General features: G+C 42.6%; 1 protein-coding gene across 1 annotated transcript in view; it reads right to left on the minus strand.

Annotated features, from left to right (window-relative positions):
• Nucleotides 1-16,149, minus strand: part of TSPAN5 (tetraspanin 5) — an 87,646-nt gene extending 71,497 nt beyond the window's left edge. The window contains exon 1 of the mRNA XM_068941606.1: nucleotides 15,639-16,149. Coding sequence (XP_068797707.1) covers nucleotides 15,639-15,719 — 81 coding nt within the window. The 5' untranslated portion in view covers nucleotides 15,720-16,149. The remainder of the gene's footprint in view (nucleotides 1-15,638) is intronic.
• Nucleotides 16,150-20,505: the final 4,356 nt, after the last annotated feature.

Below are 20,505 nucleotides of genomic sequence, written 5' to 3' on the forward strand. Positions count from 1 at the left end.
CAGTGCTCAAGAAAGGATCTTTGTACTACTCAAACAAGACTGCAACACGGCTGCTGACACATCTGTGAAACTGCCAGAGGGCTTAACTAAACTGAACATCTACTATGTATTAGTTTTCCTTCCAAAAAAATGAATAGATACAACAGTTGAGCTTTAAAATACTAACTGCTGGAGTTTTCCCCAAAAGTACAGAAGGGGGGGAAATCTGATGATTTTTCCTGAGAAAATCCTTGAGGATATCTGTTCATAACAGAATTCTCATCTCCCAAATACTGTTCTAGTACTAAATATGGATCCTCCGTAAACAGCAAACTAAAATTTAAGATTTTTTTTTTTTGGGGGGGGGGGGGGGTTATGCTTGCTTGTTTCTTCCTTTTGGGTGACAGGAAGACAAAGAGATGAAAAAGAAGGAGAGCACCGTGGGCAATTTCAATCCCACATAAAAACTTGCTACCAGACAGACTATTTATTACCAAGGTACAAGAGCACGTACTTCTCTGCTATTAAACATGGCATGGAATGAAAATGGTTAATTCATAGTAATTGGAGGAGCTGGGTAAAGATCCAACTAGGTCACCATCTGGAGACTTACAGCTCCTTTTCCCAGGAGCAAGCTTTTTGGTCTGTGACATCCAGCTGCAGCCCCTTTGGACTAGTACACTTGTTTCATTTTGTATGCCTCCTATATTTGTAATTCAACCATCTGAACTACTGAGGAGGAAGAACATATCTAAGATTTGTTTCTGCATGTTATTGTGTGGAAAAGGGTTAGGGGAGAAGAGGAAGTGCTTCAAACTACATTTTTCAGACACAGGGTTTTTACAGTTGCTTCACAGAAGCCAAGTTATATGCATATGACAGTTAACAGACTTCAAGCTGGAGAATGCAGTACTAAACACTGGATTTCACCTCTGCTAAAAGTTACCCAAAACTAATAGGGAAAGCACAACTGATAAGAGGATGCCGAGTATGTTAGGAAGTTAGAGCTTCTGGGGGCAACTGGAAATAAACACGAAGGAAAACCCATCCAGGGATACTAAATACAAAGATCCTAACTCTGGCTCTGAAAAGGTTCAGAGCATACTCCCTAGGAATTATCGCTACCTGCTTGCCTTGTTTTTGTACTTTTCACCAAGTATTTACCACTGGCCACTGTTCAAAGGCTATTGACCTAAATGGACCTTTTGTCTGGCCCAGTATGATCACTCCTATGCTCCCTTTGTTGCATTTTTGAAAAGGTTCTTTGAGGAGTACCTCGACAGCAATGTCTTATTTCAGTTCCTTTCTAGATCAGGAAGCACTTCAACCCAAAAGTAATGGTATAGCTGAGGGAGAAAGAAAGGGGAGCTTGACTAGAGCACCTGGCAGCAGACCACCTATAAAAGCTTCCCCTCCCCTCAAAAAAAAAAAAAGTCAGTCCTGTGCCAGTTTTCTTCTTTTGTACCCAAATCCAAGAATTTGCCCTTTAATTTTAAATGCGAAATGTCCCCTTTTGGGGACAAAACATAGTTTAAGTAAACATAACTATAATAACAATATATAAAACTACCTGAATTAAAATGAACGGAACAAGCAACATATCTTCTTCAAAATTTCAGAGTAACCTTTAATAAAATGCAAAATGAATTCCAATATTCAGTTTGAAGCTTCAGGCATTTAGGCTATTACTCCTTTTGTCCCCAGTTTCTTCACTGAGGATTACAGTCTGTTACAGACACTTCACAAACAAGCACTTTCATAACCTCACTCTGTTCTCTGAACACTGAGCGCTCAATTTGAAGCTTCCTAGCAGTTACAGAGATCACAAAGCGCAAACTGCTGGCATTATCTCAGATCAAGCCAGAAAAGAACTTGTATTAGACACTTTTACATTCACCCCAAAGCTCAAGTGGGGGGGGGGGGAGGCGAAGGGGGAAGACATCTTTACCACCCTACAGTAAAATACAACAGAAATACCATCCCAGGTAAATTCATATTAGGTAATACCAGACATTTGCATTAATAGTTTAGTTTCCAAACCAATAACTTTTATGGTAACTGCAGCTCTTCAGATTTCACCATACCTTTCACCATTCAGGCTTTCCTACTCAGTCTAGGGTTGATTGAAGGTATTATTGATAAACTAGCACTTCAAGGTCAAAGAACAACATGGGAACAACATGGAACTGACAACATATCCACAAGGCTTAAGGTGAAATATTCTCAAGGGACAACACATTGTTCACTCTACAGTCCTTTTTTTAAGGCACTGGCCTATCCACAGAAATGGCCAATGATGCCAAATGCTAATTGCAGGACTGGTGTTTGACATAGACAGCTTTCACATAAGCCACAGTTTTAACCACTGGCAGTGGTTTCAGCAGCTAAACAGCCGAGTGAGTTTCTATAGTCACATCCTCATCTGAGGGGAGTCCTTTTTCCTGTGTTGATGTTTGACACTCCCTCAGTTGGTTTACAAAGCCATACTTTACACTGCAGGCGGGGATGCAAACTGCTTAAGCTGGGTTTGCTGGCTAGGACATCATCTCAAACTGCCCACTCGAACTAAAAAGTAAGACCCCCCCCCTCCCCAAACTACCTTTAGACTACATGGGACTCCAGCTGGAAATCAAAAGATTCAAAAGATGCCTTTTTAGCACAGCTTTCTCACAGTGCAAAACACAGGCCATAACTGTTTACTACTGTGTCCTGGTTTTTTTAAGTTGCCAAAACACGTAAAATTAATGAAAAATCAAGACCACACAATTGATCTTCAAAGAAACACTTTTTCAAGTGTTTCCACCATTTAAAATATGTTTCCCATTAAAATCCATCTTCAGCTGTTTAATGGAGCTGTAGCTGCACTGATATGTTGTTTCTTCACGCTCTAGACAGAGGAGAGCGGGATTCTTTCCTCCAGGGAACTCCCTTGTATTGAACCCAGGCAAAAGGCAAAGCTCAGCACATCTCCTCCAAAACCTTGGAGCAGTTTTTGGCTCTGTGGGTTAATTCTGGCTGTTACATTTGAAGGTGCATGACACCAGCCGATTAAGGATTCGGCGCAGTAGCTTAGAATTTCTTGATCTCTTTTGGTGATATGAACAGTCTAACAAGAAGGAATGTTAATCTTGCCTTTTTTTTTTTTTTAAAAGGTTATCAGTAGGAATAAGTCTTACATTTCTTTAAAACTTTCCTTCAGGTTAAAGGAAGGGTTGGGTTTGTTGCTCATTTTTTAACAGTATTGAAACCATCGGTATTAGCACAAGCTATAACTATCTACTTATATCGAGCTACCACAAACTGCTGGAAAGACCGGGCAGTAGAAATTAAATATAACATTCATCAAGTTCTGCATTTAGGTAGACATTTTTCCATTTCCTCTTTCAGTCACTGAAGCATAACACACAAATATAACTAGTCCAATAGGTTCAGTTTGCATTGAACTACAAAGTGATTTACAGGCTTGATTTATATACATAGCTTATTTCATGCTTTGTTTACAGAAATTCTTTCATCTGCCACACCAGCTTACTCAATAAGACACCATTAGTAACAACTGGATGTATTTCATGCAGAAGCCATTACCTTTAGCCTAAGATGCTGTTAAAGTTCAGAAGGCATTACTAAAATGTGGTGATTTCCTACGTGGCTAATGGTAGACCACACGAGTAGCGGTACTTGACAGATGGGATAGTAGCATCCACTGGACACAGATTTATCATTCAGTTGCTGCTATCACACACGTGCCTAGCAGAAGCAGGACTCAAGTACTCAGAATGATACAGTACTATGAACCGCTAGTTATAAAAAGCGTCAGTGGCTACCAGCTTGCTGCGCAGACAAGTGGGAAGGCACATGGCTTTCCATGGCCGATCAGTTAGCACTAGCTTCTCTACGCTATTTCCCACAAGTACGTGACTACTATAAAAACAGAGAGAACACAGTCGCAACAGTCGGCTGTGGATGAACCCTGCTTGCTTCAGTATTCAAGTTCTCTCAGTGCTAGAAGTATTTGATTCACATGTAGCTCTTATTACTCAGGGAAAGTATTCATTTAAAGGTCCAAAATTGTCAGCTAGGATACTTCTGAGACACAGACTAGCACAAGTTCTGCCTGAGAGGCTCCATTTCTCTTGGCCATTGCCTCTTGGCTGGACTACAGAGTATCACCTTTTTTGTCACCTCTAAGCTCTTCAGAGGGACTGAAGTAATGGCTCTAGCTCTTTTGAAAGCCTTTCCAGTGTTTTGTTTTGGGATGTCATTGGCACTCCCTCCCTGTCTTCCCCCCCCCCCTTTTTTGGAAGGCATTGCTTGAAAACCAAGGGCCTAATCATGCAGCTGTCACCAAGCGATTCCCATTTAAGTCAACAGGACTTAAGTCAACTGCTCCTAGCTCATACGCAGAGACCTGTAACAAGGCTCCAAGCATTTACAGTGCTTCTGCTCTATACCCTAAGAGGATGAAGGCAAGCCATGCAGGGGGCTCATTCAAAATTAATAGTACATCAGTAGGTGGACGAGAGAGAAGGAAGGCACTTAATTGATCCACGGTTTGTTTTCTGTGAATTCCGAAATGTCTTTATGCACATATGTTTGTTTTGGTTCCTGTGCTTATTTATTCTAGTTTTAGAACTCTAGCTTTAAAACAGTTCTATTAAGAAAACAGGATGGAATAACAAGTCAGAGCTCCCTAAGTGGCACTTAGATATCAGTAACCACAGAAAGCTATGTGCCCAGCAGGCAACGCAGAGAGATGGAATAGAAAACAGGCAGGTTCTTATTAAGTCAAAATATGACAACCTTATGACTTTTAGAAGGTTCCATTCTCAAATTAAAATATCTCCCATTTTTTAAAGAAGACGTGGTATATTCCACATCCCTCCTCTTCCATGGAAAAGCTGCAAGTTTCTCCTCTCACCATCCAGCAAGTACATTTATACAGAAGTCCAATCCCACCCCGCAATAGATAAAGTCCACCCTTCCAGGTGATCAGCTCCTCCAAACTCCTCAGGTCAGGAGTCTAATCCCGCTCACACAAACAGTTTTGACAGCACAATTACACCAAAATTGTTCTACATTGCTCTGGCTTTGCAAGTGCGGTCTTCAGTCATTTTAAGGATAGGCTACACGGGCAGATTAGCACAAGATAGTCATATAGCATAACTGTGAATCTGATCCCATGCACTATGGAGATTTAAATAAATAGCAGTACTTCTCTGAAGCTCTAATAGGTCTCCAAAGACACAAAAACATCACACCAACTCTCAACTTAAAATATGCAAGGCTTTCCAGTATACTTCTGAAAAGCACAGCAGCAGCAACCACTACCACCACCCTCATTTCATTTCACTCCTGTACTCCAACCTCGAGCAATACCATTGAGACCCTGAGCTTCAGGGCAGCAAGCTCTGGTTCAAAAGGATTTCACAGTAGGTCCCTCATTTTGAGCTATGGTTCAAAAAGGAGTCACAGAAGGTCCCTCAAATCCTTGCTGGCCATGCCAGTTTTTAACATAGTCTCATCCATTCCACCTCACCATGGCTCTACATGGATCCGACACGGCTCACTCCTGCAGCCACTATCTAGGAAGCAAAAATGTGAAATTCATTACAGTAGAGATCTGCATGCACAGTTTTGTTATTCATCAGCCTCATACCTGGACACATCAACTAATAAATTATCTATGCAGGTGGTATTTGGAAGGTCTTGCACAAACACTGAGACCGGTTGTTTCAGAAGAAGATGCTTATGCATTCACTGAAAAAAGACATATGTCACTTATGGAGTAAAGCTGTTTGTTGAGTAGGAACAAGAGCCTCAAAAAAGCATACAAAAAAGCTATTGCTGATCCTTACTTCTCCTTGCCACCCCCCACAGAGGGGTAACAAAACTCCAGTGACAGAGTCAATGAGCTGCACCTATATAAAGCCTGCTCAGAGCACTGCAGTGAGTGCACAGGGGTGGCTGCAGGCAAACAGTACACAATTCAGGCTGCACTTTCAATTCCAGATCAAAGGAGTAAGAACAGGCACACACAAATAGCAAGACACAAAAACAGCTACTTCGGGAAACGCTACCGAGAGAACTGCCTCTTATTGCAAGCTTCAGTAGAGCACAAACTGAAAGGAGGGCAAAAACAACAAGAATTAGGTATTTGGAAGAGGCATGATAATTTATTCGGGCACTAATCATCTGTCATTGATTAAAAAACCTCAAGTAACAGTGGAGTTGCATCTATCATTGCTGTTATTTACTAGGGATGGCACTTAGAATATATATATGAAATACTGGATGAGAGTAAGTTCACCGGAAATCCCACCTACATACAAGGCTCCAGGGCTGAGAAAGACAAAGGTAAAAGCTGCTGTTGCTCACAGCTGCCCATTTACCTCCACTAGATGTTATCACCTCTACAGGAAAAACTGGTAGGGACAAGGAGATCTCCTTATGGGGAAATATCTATTGGGGGGGGGGGGAGGATAGGAGAGTGCCTCCAACAGAAGACAGGAGTGGTCAGATGGGAGCAGAACTCCTTCACTCCCTTAACTAAACAAGCTTGCAACAGTGACAAGAACCCTCCGTTATCAGTCTCATCAAAATTGGTATTTTCTTTACTGCACAAAGCTATTAACCACATCAGCTCAGGAATTGCTTCTTCTGCCACGGGGATAAGAGGCATTTAGGAAAAGGGAAGGAGGAGACCAGAGGGCAGCCAAGATGTAAACCATGGGAAATGTAACTGGCTCGTGTTCATGAGTCAAATGCACTAGTTACTAGCACAGAAAAGATTCTGCATGACAAAAATCTGATTCAGACGCCAGTGTGAACCTTTAGGCTACCCATGCAGAAGTTTTGGCCATTTTCAAAACAGGACGCTAAGAGGAATGAGAACGCTTATATGGAAAAGATAGCTTTTTAAACCACAGCCGGTCCTGCTTAGCTGTAGCGGGAACACCACTAGTGACACTGCTAGATCTACCACCACCAGCAGCACAGTGGAATACAGTCAGAGGAACATCAGTGCAGAATGACCTTCTTTCCATGTAATAGCAGTTAGATGGGTTTCCAGTCTCTTCAAGCGCTGCTTCTAGGCACATAAGTCAATGAGAACATATGCTCTAGGCAAGTAAGAAATTAAAAATTGCTTATATATATACACACATGTATATATATGTATTTGTACGTGTGTGTGTGTATACACACACACATGAATGCAAATAGTGGTTAGTAAGCATTTAGAGATTTTCAACAAAGCCATCAAAAAGGATACTCAGGGATCGATAATCACGGCAAACATCCTTTGCTCTTCAGATGATTTGCCACTTCTTTCAAGAAACCACTCCAGTGGAGCATTTTATTATGGAGGGTGGCATGGTGTTTGGAATAACAGGATTGGGAAGAAAGAGAAACCAAAGAGGTAGATGGAGTTGTGCACTTAAGTTTAGAGCAAATACACATTACAGTAAGCTTGGTAGACTAGCACTGCTCCTTCTTTCTCCAGCATCATGGAACAATTAGGAGAAAACAGATAATAACCATAAATCTTCCAAAAGTAGAGGAGAATCAAAGTGCACTGGAGGAGCATCCTAAGCAGCACGCATGTCTACATAATAGCCCTCACTGGACTGAGCTGAACATTAATAAAGCATCATATATCTGATGTCTCTGCTTATTCCACAGTTCAAAATCACTTAGCTTATCAGAGTTGAAACAGGCCACAGTTGCATTACCTCTTCAAATTGACCTATACAAGGAAGGAGATGGCCCTACCACCTTCCCATACTTCACTCTCGCAGTCAAAACAGTAAGCTGGTAAGAACTGACCCCAATGAGACACAGCGCTCAGTCAGATTTGGTCACTGACCGGTTTAAGCCCATTGACAGGTCAGCTGTACGAACATTTGGTTCTGCAGTCTTGCACCAGCTCCAGCCATTTGCTGTCCCCTGCTCTCATGCAGACACTAGAATTTGCAAGGCAGCACAGCAAAACCAGTGACAAAAAACCCATCCATAACCAATGCAGAAAGTGGCCCAGCTATGGAAACAGGTCCTCTCAGCCACTAAGAGGTTTTTTTTTTTTTTTTTTTTGGGGGGGGGGGGGGGGGGTTAGACTATTAAAGTATCAAGACTTCACATCCCCCTGGATGCCCCCAGGAAAGACAGAAATAAGATGATGTTGGTTATATCAAGCAATATTGATGAGAACTATAATTTTACTTTCCTATTGAGAGAGAAGAAGAACATATTTCGGCAGAAGTTCCTACAACCCTTCGATTTTCATGCAAGTAGTTTTGCTGTTGAAAAAAAAAAAAAAATCAAGGCAGCAATAGGCAGGGAATAGGTATACACACACATTTTCATAATATGCATTTTTCCTCACTGCAAAAAGAAGAAAAAAAATCCTCCATCACCACACATCAAGATTTTTGCTTGAAAAGATTTTCAATATTATTTGATGTGATGGAGCCTTCACTAGGAGCAGAGGGATTTTCAAAGCCTAGAAGAGGCATATTGATTTTTCCCAGTTCTGTGGGAAATTGACAGTTCATTCATAAGATCCTCTGTGTGTGCTGAAATACTTATTCTAAATGCTGTCCAGAGGAAAGTGACTGGAAAGTTGAAACATTAGCTGAAGAGTGTGAGATGTGGAGATTGATGCGTATTAAAAATAAACAAACAAAAGCCACTGCTGCTACTTGCCTCATTTATTTTATGCAGCTAAAAGAGTAGGATCCAACTGTTTTTAGCACCTCCACAAGCCAGGCCATCTGGAGACTATATGAGATCACACTGAGTCAGAGTTTGATACCAAATCAAGCACCCTTGACTTTCTTTAAGCCTCACTGTGTTTGTGACATTTTTAAATGCAAGCATAAGGAAAGATCTTTGTCTATGTTGCAAAACCAGCTCTACAAAGGGCAGTGATCCAACAGTGACATCCACCCACGCTGACCCTTATGCCTGTACAAAGTCCTATTGAAATCAGTGGAAATCCATACCCACGATGATCCATAAGGGAGGATTTTCTTTGGCAGTTGGGGCAAACGCAGCATAAAAATGGGATTTTTTCCAAACTCACAGAATAGAACAATGGAAAAGAAACTATTAGGCCTCAAACTAGTAAAGAACAATCTATGTTTTCCTGAACTTTCTGCTGTAGGACAGTAACGGAACACAATTCAGTACTTCAGTAAAAAAGAATAACCTTTCTTGGTTTCTTTCTTTCTATATTGCATTGCAAAAATGTTTTCATACTTTTTAGTGGGAAAAGAAGAAAACTTGTGCAAAACTACAAATTCACTACAAAATGCTAGCTAATGAACAAGTCAGTTACTTAGAAAAGCTTTTAAAATATCACTATACTGGAAGGCACTTTCATGGTTAATGCAGACAGTCACTTCAGGGTCATCACTAATATAGCTTTGTTACCACATGAGCTGCTCAGCTCCTTGCTCTCGCTTATACCAATAAAACAATTACAGTCCTACTGATAGGCCACTACTCATTCATTTGAGAGGTGTGCGGCACATTTTGGGCAACGCAAAGTAAAAAAGGCCACTTCTACCCTGTAGCATTATACTTTAAGACTGGCACTCCCTACCTGGTAGGATTAGGTTGAAAGATTTCTTTGGGTTAAAAATTATTCTCTCACCTCCAGTTTTAATCGGAGGCAAAACAAAACATTCACAACGTTTAGAGCATATCTTGGGTTACTGGCCTTATTTAATGAAGTACAAACTGTTAAAGTATTTAGACTGAACGTTTAATGACTTATCAGCTGTTCACTCCAAATTTTAAGTTGTAGCCTCAGGGCCAAATACATTTTATAAGGCATTTTCAGCAAGAAATCTATTTGTAGGAATGGCATCTGGAACAAAATATCCTACAAACGCCATTTCACTAACTGCAAGTTCAAGTTTCTTTTCCTTTGCTAATCATCAATCCCATTGTCTTACAGAGTTTAAGGAATAAAGAAAATACGTTAAAGCTTGTTAAAAAGTACTTCAGTATTATTGTAATCTGTGGAACTAGGTCTTAGCAAACGTTCTTTAAGAACAGAGTATATACTTACTTTCAAGTTCTTCTCCACTGAATAGAACAGAAGAATTTCCTACATTGTTGTTCTTCCCATTCCTCACGTAGAAAAAAAAAAAATTCACATGGAAATTACCCTGTATCTATTTAACTACCTGATGCTAGTAAGTTCTTTTTAAAGACAGGTTTTCTGGATTTCCATCTGAAAAAAACCTTTCTTCTGCAGTACAGCTCGTGTTTGCATGCCCAGTGTGCTTATTCTATCATACATAGTAGTTGAGTACGTACACATAATAAATGCATCAGTAAGCAGCCTATCATAAAAAGGCTGTTTTTACTGAATTAAGGTAGTGTGCATGTTTTCAAGTCCAAGGTTACAGAAAAAGAATGCATCGCCTTTATTATGAAAACGTTATCAGGATGCAACAAGGTGGACAGGACTAGGACCACAATAATACGTATTTATATACACAACTATTCACAAACAGTTTCACTCAAAAAAGTAGTCTGTAAAGGATGGGATTGCCTATGCTCAGGTGCCTGTTGACATGTGTCAGTAATTCTCTGATTGGGACTCTAAAGACTCCAAATTTACTCTTGAAACTGAAACAGCAAGTTTCACTCGGTGGCACAGCTGTGATAGTTCAATCAAGGTGGGAAAACAGTAAGTATACTTACCAAATTCATAATACTTCTCTTCTACTGTAAGCAAATTGCATTTGATATTTCCAATAATATTAATTTGAAATATTTTGAAACCTAATACGAGAAGTTAGGCAATTAATCACAGTTATTTTTTTCTCCTGCTTAGTCTTTCCCCTTACACTGGTTCAATCTTTTATAAACTAGAAACATCAAATAGCTTAACATAATAAAATATTTATAAATACCTAGTTTTAGGAAACCAAATACTTTGGAGGAAGGAAAATCACTTCATCCATGCTCCCCATCTATTTCTTTTTGCATAACCAATGCTACAGACTGCTATAATGTTATGGGGAAGGCAGGGGGAAGGAAAGGAAAATTTTATTCGAAGAACGACCTCTACGAATGTGAAACAAAGCCACTGGATCCAGCAGAGTTACTCTAGCTTCATATGCCTTTAAAACATTGGGGCTATGTCTGCTGAAACACACACCGAGGAATTCAGGAATCCCAAGCTCACAGTTCATCAATACGCACTATGCACATCACCACCTTTTAACGTTACGGAAGTTACCCGTTTTCCCCCAGACGGACGTGGTTCCGTTTGTGTCAGGACCACTTGTGAAACGTTCTTCAAGCTATCTCAGTTATATTAAAAAACTAAAAAAAATAGATACTCTGATCATAAAGGGGGTGGGGGAAGTGATTAGAATGTCTTTTCACTTCCACTGAAAGGGAATCTTCACAATGTGGTTTTTTGGAAGAACAAACATTGCATTTGAGGATCGCACAGAACTAGCCTCACGATAAGTTTTAGTTTATTTAACAGTGGCAAGGGAAAGTTATATAACCAGAACTTCCTTTTCAGATATCTGAAAATCAGCTGCCATTGGAAAATGATTTTCTGTGCCTTTGAGAGCAAACCATCAACAATGTACAAAATTCAAACAGTGTAATTGTTGTCCCTCCCTCAAAGGTCAGTGCACTTTTCCCATAACACACTTATGCAACCTTATTCAGTTTGCTTTCTGCTATCTTCCTGTAATTGAGAAGACTATTTAGACTCCCATATGGTTACCATCAAAATTAGCAGTTGTCTAGCAAATTAAAACACAAATTATGACGTGTAGTATGCCGATACATCATAATTGCGGCTTACCTCACAACTTAAAGTGAATCATCAAGACAAAGCAAAGGTTTCTGTCCGAGATGTCAGTGTATTCTATGCATCTTTTCTATTAGGTTAGGATCAGAGAAACCAAGTTTATTTTAACTTGGAATTTAAATCTACAGTATTTATTCATAGTTTCCATCAACTACAGTAGAGGATAGAGAGGGACAGAACATTTATTCCTAGAACCATAAGTCAGCTCAAAACTGTCATGCAAAAAGAAAGGAAGAGGGAGAAGAAGGGGAAATGGCTCTTGTCTTTTGGGAAGCAGAGTGGCTTACTTTTACTTTTGTGTTATACTTTTGACATCATTCTACACAGAAGGCTAAAAGAAGTGGGGGGGGGGAGGAAAAAGGTGTGTGTTTGCTTTTTTAGTCATAGAAAACTATTTTCTGTTACCTTATATTATGCATTCAGCTCTCATCTAAAACAGAGTACGTTGTGGTTTACCTAGACAAAGACACAAGGGCTCACCAAAACACAAAAAACTACACACAGACAATTCCACCAGCCTAGCAGGGTAGTGAACATAGTGTAAGGTGCTTTCATACAGCTACTATGCTAATCAAGTTAAAGCACAGGCATGTACCCTAATGAACAACGAGCAGGAGAGTGACAGCTGAGCAATCAAAAGAGAATAATTAATATTGAGTTCTAACTCTTCATTTAGATTCATTTTACCTATTTGGTCTCAGGACCTAAATCTTAGAGACAGGTGACCTGTGCAAGTGCCAAACAGGCATCCTCCTCCATAAGAGCATTGCAATCTCATAAAATAAATTCTCTACCATGTACTTCAAGCATGCATACCAGCTTTGATCTCATAAAAATAAGTTCTCTACCATGTACTTCAAGCATGCATACCAACTTTGATTCTGGATTTCCAAAAAAAAAAAAAAAAGTTAAGCTTGCAAATATATCTAGAATATTAATTATGCACCAACTCAGAGGATAACATTTTCTTCTATAACAGCATGAAATACATACAGCTGGACAAGAACACATTATCTGAGGTGGTGCAAGACTAAGAATCATCTCCTAAAGAGCAGAATGTCACCTTTAGTTGCAACCAAAGATATGGTAGAGTGCAACTTTCACATGTTCATTATTTTAACAATTCAGTTGCGGGTTTTTTGTTTATTTGTTTTTAGAAAAAAAACAGATCAGCAAAAAACCAGAAAATTAACAGAAGGATTTAACAATTTATTTCATCTATATTCCAGGAGATATAAAGCCACCAATTTTAAGTCCATTGTTTTATGATGCAGGATAGAAAATATTTTTCCATTTGTTTATATTACAACTTCAAAAGAATGCATTAAAACCAACATATAATAAAGCAGAAGTTTTAACAAACTTGTACTAGAGCAACTAGGGCTTGCAAGATCCCTGGAGGATATGATGGGGTTAATGCAATGACCTCTTTACCATTTCAGTCTATTTACTATGACTTACACTAGTGGCTATTTTTGATCATCACTCTCCCTGCAGAGCCAACCAAACTTGCATTTACAGCTTTTCTGGCCCAGTTTCATGATAGGATATTGAACAGTTTGCTAGTAATTCAATAAAAACCAACTTTAAAATATATTCTGTAAGAGTCAGTGCATACATTTTCACTCCAACTCATGAGAAATATGGTAATAAACACAGGCTTCCTCATCTAAAGACAACAATATTCTGAAGAAATGACTAAACTAGACAACGGTAACTCTGAGCTCTTATAGCATGCTTTTTGTTTGTCGATCTGAAGAAGTTTAGCCAAGGACACAAATGAGATGATTAGCATTTTGCAAAACAGGAGATCCATAAGCAAGGGCCACACAACAAGCAAATGGCAGGGCGGGCGATATACGCAGGTCTTCAGGTTACCGTTCCTGCAGTCTAAAGCCATGAGGTCTAGCAAGACACTCTTTAACCCGTGCAGTTACAACGGAGGAACATCTGCCATCATGCAAGAGCTGCCCTGTGCAAGCCTCAACAACACATGAGGAAAGTGACTAGCCACAAAATACCTAAAGCATACTGCTTCCTCACTTTCACCATCCACACATTCAGTCTTCAGAGAATAAGGTGAACAGAATTACAGGGTATGTAGCTTCTCATAAACTGACAGTGCCTGTAAGAGCAAGGCAACGTGTTTGTATGTTTTATCATTACCGCTCTTATCTAGTCCAAAGACATGGCACACAAGTCTTCCTCACACTACTCGTTTCCTGTCAAAGAGACATCTGTGTTCAGAGCACCAAACACTCATGGGAATCAAAACAAAAAACAGGAAGGTGAAGAAAACCATGGCAAACTTGACCATTAAAAACTGAGCAAATAATACAACAAGAATAGCTACTGTAGGGTCAGAATACCATAACATTTGCAATAGCGCATCTCCGTAGGTCTATTTCTTCTGCCAAATAAACACTGAAATCAAGGTCCTTGACTGTAGCCAATTTTATTCCAGCAGTTTAACTTTCTTGATCGAAGAAAGCTCTTTCATTATAAAAGTGTTATCAATCAAAACTGTCATCTTCCAAAACATCCTCCCCAGACATCTTTACTTTCCAGGAACACAGACAAAAGGTTAGCGATGAGCACCTGTTAGCCACATAACCATCCTCCTCTATTTTCACCAGGGTGATAAAGGTAATCACAGCCTCAACAGTGGCACAAAGGTTTCTCCCCTTTCTTCTTCACCACCTTCATCTAGAAGAAATTGTTTCCAGCTGACTTTTATTGGCCAAAAATGACAATAAGTCAAATATGTACTCAATTTACTTTCAAAGCCATCAAAACACATCCACCCCACCTGGGTTGGTGCATGTTTGTCATTGCTAAATGGCAGATCTCACTGAAAGAGAGGCTCATACACGTAAGCACCTTCCTCCAACTCTAACACCATGTACACTGGGGAAACGCATTCATTTACACCTGTGGGAGAATACTCACTCACACTCCCCCCCCCGCCCTTGCCTCTTCTGTCCCCGAGTTTGGAAAACACAACAAAACCCACTTGCTTCTCTTTCAAGCCTCACACGTGGGGAAGATGCTAGAAATACTACTCCATGCAGGCTACACAGCCGTTTGTCCAGCGCGCTCTAATAGTGCAACAAGACCCTGTGCAGGCAGGAGACCGAGCAGCACAGCCAAGAGCCCCTGCAAACGCCCAGCCGAGCCTCCCACGGGCTCGTGCTGTGGGGACGGGAGGGAACGCTGCCCCCGGCCTCCTCCGTCCTCCTACTGCTGCTACTACTACTACGGGGTAACAACTAAGCATCCTCAGCCCGTTCCACGCGCACGCTCCTCATTGTGTAATCACTCCCCTCAAACGGCACTGGTGAGGGGACCTGAGCTACGGTTTTATTTTTCGGCTAGGACAACACACAGATCAATCCATCCTCCGAGGGCTGGGTGTCTGGCTGCTCCCTCCCCCACCGCAAAGGAGGGCAGAGAGAAAAGCGGGGGGCGGAGGGGGGGGGACCACAAAACACACCTCTTCACCTCTTGGCACCTACAACAAAAGCAATCAGGAGGGCCGGAAGGGAAGAGGAACAGAGGCAGCTGGCGAAGGTGCAGGAATGCAGCGCACAAACTTGCCGGGGGAAGGGCTGCGGGCCCCCCTCCCCTCCCCTCCCCACCCGCGGCCGCGCAACGGTCACGCCGGGCCCGGGCGCCGTTTTCACCCCTCCCTCAACGCTCCCCAGCCGGTCGTGCCCAGCCCGGCAGCGGCGGGCAGGCTGCGGTGGGGGGAGGAGGAGGGAGGAAATTGGGGGTGAGGGGGTGGGGGAAGGCGCCGTGCGACCGGCCCACTTACCCAGAAAATGACATTGAAGCCAAATATGAAATATTTGATGCAACAACTGACTTCAGGCCCCTTGTAATGCTTCCCGGACATCCTCTGCGCTCATGAAGACACTTTGCTCGCAGCCAGGGTGAGAAGCAAAGGTTGGGGCGGGGGGAGGAGAGGGAAAACGACTAACAAAAATTAAAAAAAAAATTAAAAAAATACCCCCAAATGAAGGAGGGGGGGCTGGGAGCGGCGCGGCGGGCAGAGCTCACGCCGCGGGGAGACGCAGCAGCAGCGGCGGCGCGGCGGCGGGTCGGCTCCGACTTGCCGGGCGCCGGGGATGGCCGGCGAGCAGCTCCCACCTCCTCCTCCTCCTCCTTTCCCGCATGGAGGAGGCCGCGGCTACTCGCAGCCCGAAGACGGAGAGGGAGCCGGCAGGGCGCAGGCACCGGAGCTCCTCGTCGCCGCCGGCGCCCCGAGCCCTCGCGCACGGCGCTCCGCGAGCGGCGACAGGCCCGCCCCGCCCCGCCGCCTGATTGACACCCCTCTCCGCCAATCCGGCCCGGCGGCCGCCCGCCTCAGGCGCACCCCCCTCCTCCTCCAGAGGAGGCGCGCGCGCCCCTCCTTCCCCCCCCCCCCCCCAACCGCCTTCACCCGCCGTGGCGGGGTGGCCCCGTAGTGGGGGTGCGTGGCCCCGCCGTTAGGACGCCCGGCTCCCCCGGGGTGGGGGGTGGCTGGGGATGCCTCGAAATGGCTCCCCTGGGAGCTGGCAGCGAGGCTGTGGGGAGAGGTTGTGCCCGGCGGCCTTTGTCTGCGGCAGCGCGGGCAGGGGGCGGCCTGGCCGCTGCCTCGGTTACGTAACGGGGGGCGGCGGGCCCCGGCGCGGCCGTTGGGGGCGGCCGTTGGGGAGGCCCCGGCCGTTGGGGGGCCCCGGCTGCACGCCCAGCCCGACCGGGGGGCTGACGGGGAGCCACGGGGAAGGGGAAGGAGGGGGGGCACACTGAGGCTAATGCAGTCGGTTTTCCAAAAAAAAAAAAAAAGCCAGTAAAAACGAATGGTAACCGAAGAGCTGCATTTTTTTCTTTTAAAAAAAAAAAAAAAATGGATTTCTTGAGTACGTTTCTAAGGGTGGAGGTGGCCCTGCTGCTCCTCCCTCCACACAGTCACCCCCGGGGTACCCGGCCGGGGGCTCGCTGCCTGCGGCGGCCGGGGCTGAAGGGGGCCAGGCGACGTCGGGGAAGCGGGAAGGAGGGTGTCTCACGGCGCGCCCCGGGGTGAAAAAGCCTGGAGAGCGGTGTGATGGTAGCTGGGCTCTGGTAATGCAAAGGAGCAAGCCCCTCATGGCGCTGTGTTTGGCAGGAAGGCCTTCACATCAGCTCCCACCTGAGTCTGTAGGCGCTACGCGCACAGGGACGTGCGAACCACTGTTTTGCCGTGCTTTCTGGAGTTGGTTTGGATGGAACAGACTTTTGAGTTTATACTGAACCTGTAAAGTTGCGTGGCTTAGTTATATTTGTGTGCTATTTGGCGTTCAGGGTCCATACAGTCTGGAATTAACCCCGGGGTGGCGTTTCTTTGCTGAAGGATATCATTTCAGTGTTTCAAGTCCTCAGAGTTTCCTGGTCCACTGTAAAAGTGCGAGCCTTTTAATTGAAAAGATGGAAGGCGTCTTTCCGATGGTAAATTACGCCCCCGATTTCCATTTCTACAAGGTTGCGAGATAACACGCTTCAACAGTATGATTTTGCTAGAACTACAAAAGAGAGTCCTTGGTTCAAGATCACTTTGTGTTGGTTCTGGGGCCTTGAACATGAGCCTTTTTTTGAGAGAGAAAGACACGTTTCTCTGTCAAGGCTCATAGATGCTTGGAGTGTTAGAAAAAGCATCTGCTGAAATTGATTCATGAAAAGAGAATAAGCAACATTTAACTATGAATGCTCTGATAATGTAACATATACCTATGCAACTTAACTCGGCCTCTATATTTTACTGTATGACTATTCTCCCTGTGTATATCGTCAGAGGAGCGCTGCTAACACTGTATCTTTGTGAGACCATCCATAGGAGAAAGAAAACAGAAAAGAGCAAACAATTAATGACGCATAGTTTCTGTACCAAAAAGTAAAAGCTTATCACCACTTACAGTATGGCATGGGGATAGTGTATTATAGTAAGGTGCTGTTTTTACAAGTGATTTCAAATACTGATGACAACCTGTACAAACATTTAGTAAATTACTGTCACAACACCCTACTAACACCACATGTTGGCACCCTTTAGCATTTTTAATGCTTCACAGGCAATAGGAAAATGACACAGAATAATATTTATCACAATTCATTCAATAACAGTCTCCAATAATTTACCTATCCCTCCATTCATTCCCAATCAGCAACTTAACTCTGAAAAAAAGATGCAACCTACATCAATTATAGCATCTCTTTATATGACTTCATTTGCGCTCTCAATCCAGAACAGTGTTATTAGTGACAAATGTCATTTTAAAGTCAAAAGCATTTCACATTGTCCCACCATCTGATCAGTGTGAGACGAATTTAGGACTTCTGGAGTTAATGCTTTAACGGCTTGCTTGAAGAGGATACTGACCACAGGACCCTGGTTTTTTCAACTCACTTCGTGTATACAGCTCCTGTTCAGCCTCAAAAATGAGCAAGCAGGCAGCAAAGGCAGGAGAAGAGCTTTGATGTAGGTAATTGATCTTTCCGAGTGCCAGCTGAAGCACAGTTCTCTGCACCTGCAGCAGCCTTTTGGGTTTACAAACACATTTTGCCTCCTATCCCAAACAAACAGGAATAAAAAAAAATTCTTTGGCTTTGTGCTGTCGTTTGTGGATCACTTCTTGCATGTTTGACCGCCTATATCTGGAAGCTGAGCGAGCTGAGCGTGGCAGCGCTTTAAATTCGTTGTTGGTTACCAGTCGCCGCGGAGCTCCAGCGTGATATTTTGGCACAAAAGCTTGGGGCAATACTAAGTAGGAGTGAGGAGATAATACTAGCTTTCCTTGCAGTATTGGTGAGACAGTTACTCAAGTACTGTTACTTTATAATTCATATGACTAGTCATAGGAGTACTAATGAACAATATTTTGATGACAAATGTTTCCAGTAGGATAGTGCTTCCTAATACTAGACAATGTTTTGATTTGCTACTGACTCACGAGAAAAAGTTCCGTCTGAATAATTAAATCTACCTATAAGATCTAGATTTCAACAGAGTTCTTCCAACCAAAGGTGGACCAAGTCTAATGCTAATAAGTGCAGGAAGTTTGAGAAGTTCGTATCTTAAAAGGGGTATTGTCACAGACTCTGAAGTTCTTACTACCCACCAAGTAAAGAGCTGTCTTCTCAATGCCTTATCTGATCTCCTCTCAGATCCAGTACCTCTATCTTTGTGTCAAATCCTGTTTTTTGATCTGTGAATTCTTTGACATTTTCCAGGGAAAAAGAAACGCAAGTCTGAGTGACTCAAGAGGAGAAGTGGCTAAGTAGCATATTGAAGACTGTAGCTCCATTAGCCATCGCACTGCTAATCTCAAGACATGCCACATTAAATGAGATACAGACTTGCAGTCCAATAAAAGTTCAATGGCTTTAACCGTAAGTCTAGTTCTTTCTATTTGAGTTGAAATTCATACGATAGCAATACTTTTTTTTTTTTTTTTTGCACCGAGACACAATAGAGCTTTTTGCTTTATACCAAACATAATGATATTTATGGAGCCAGAGATACTATCTACCTCCAGAATATTTTTCAGTCTACTTATCATATTAGCTCTTAATGCTCTTTGTGTTTATTTGGTATATGTGCAACCTTGAAAACGCTTTGTTTTCTACCTAGCAAACCAGTGACCACTGATGAGGGAAGCTTGTTTTAGATTTAAAGGTAGTTCTGAGATATGTGTTTCACAGGACCGAACACAGGGTTGACATGAGTGATGATACTCACCTCAGAGGAACTGCATGCGTTTATCCCAGCGGTGAACATGACTTCAGCTTTTCACAACAGTGACTCAAATCTTTTCAATTCATTCACAAATACAATTACTAGTTACTGTTATGGCTAACATTGGTTAGTGACTTTTTTGGTGAGTGTTAAACTGCTTTTTCATCATGAAACTAAGCTTCTCAGTACTGGGTAATAATATCCTCTTGTAAAAACAGTTCAGTATCATCATAACCTGGTAACAGCACGGTTGTTATTAGGATGATTCGCAAAGCACTAAGCATTTGGCTATACATCTACAGAGTTAGAGGCCAGAATCTAAAGCTCAGGCACACAAAATAATAACCAGTTCCTCAAAACAACATACATCCTGAGCCTGAATTTTCTTTGTGCAAATGCAGCACTGGCTCATTTCTGGGTATGAAATTCTGTACTTTTGCTGTAAGGATCTATTGTTTCATTTACTCTTTAAGTAAGAATAACAGTATAAAGAAACTGCAAGAATACACAATATCAAAGATGAGGGGTTATTTACAAAATGCATGCAGTGTGCAAGACCAGCAGTTACATTCACTGCAGCTCCAACCAGGATTTGATAGGTTTTGGAACAAAGATAATGAGAGCTTCTAACCAGGACACAAGTTACTTAAAGAGAACTACCAAAGTATCAACAATAGCAGTCACAAAGTCTACTTAGCCAAGCTCTACTGCTTGCAGTCTGCAAACTAGTTTGTTCAAATGAGCCCAGGCAAGCTCTGCCATGGTCTAAGCAGATAGACGTGAAGACGCCACCTCTGAAGTCCCTTTGGAGCAGGCACATGCAAAATGAGATGTGCAGACCACTAGTGCCAGATACGCTACGCTGAAATGATAGGAAAGAATAACGCACCCTACTATTGCTTTCCGGCATGAAAAGGAACAGCTCTTTTTG

This window comes from Struthio camelus, chromosome 4, assembly GCF_040807025.1.
Source record: "Struthio camelus isolate bStrCam1 chromosome 4, bStrCam1.hap1, whole genome shotgun sequence".
Lineage (NCBI taxonomy): Eukaryota > Metazoa > Chordata > Aves > Struthioniformes > Struthionidae > Struthio > Struthio camelus.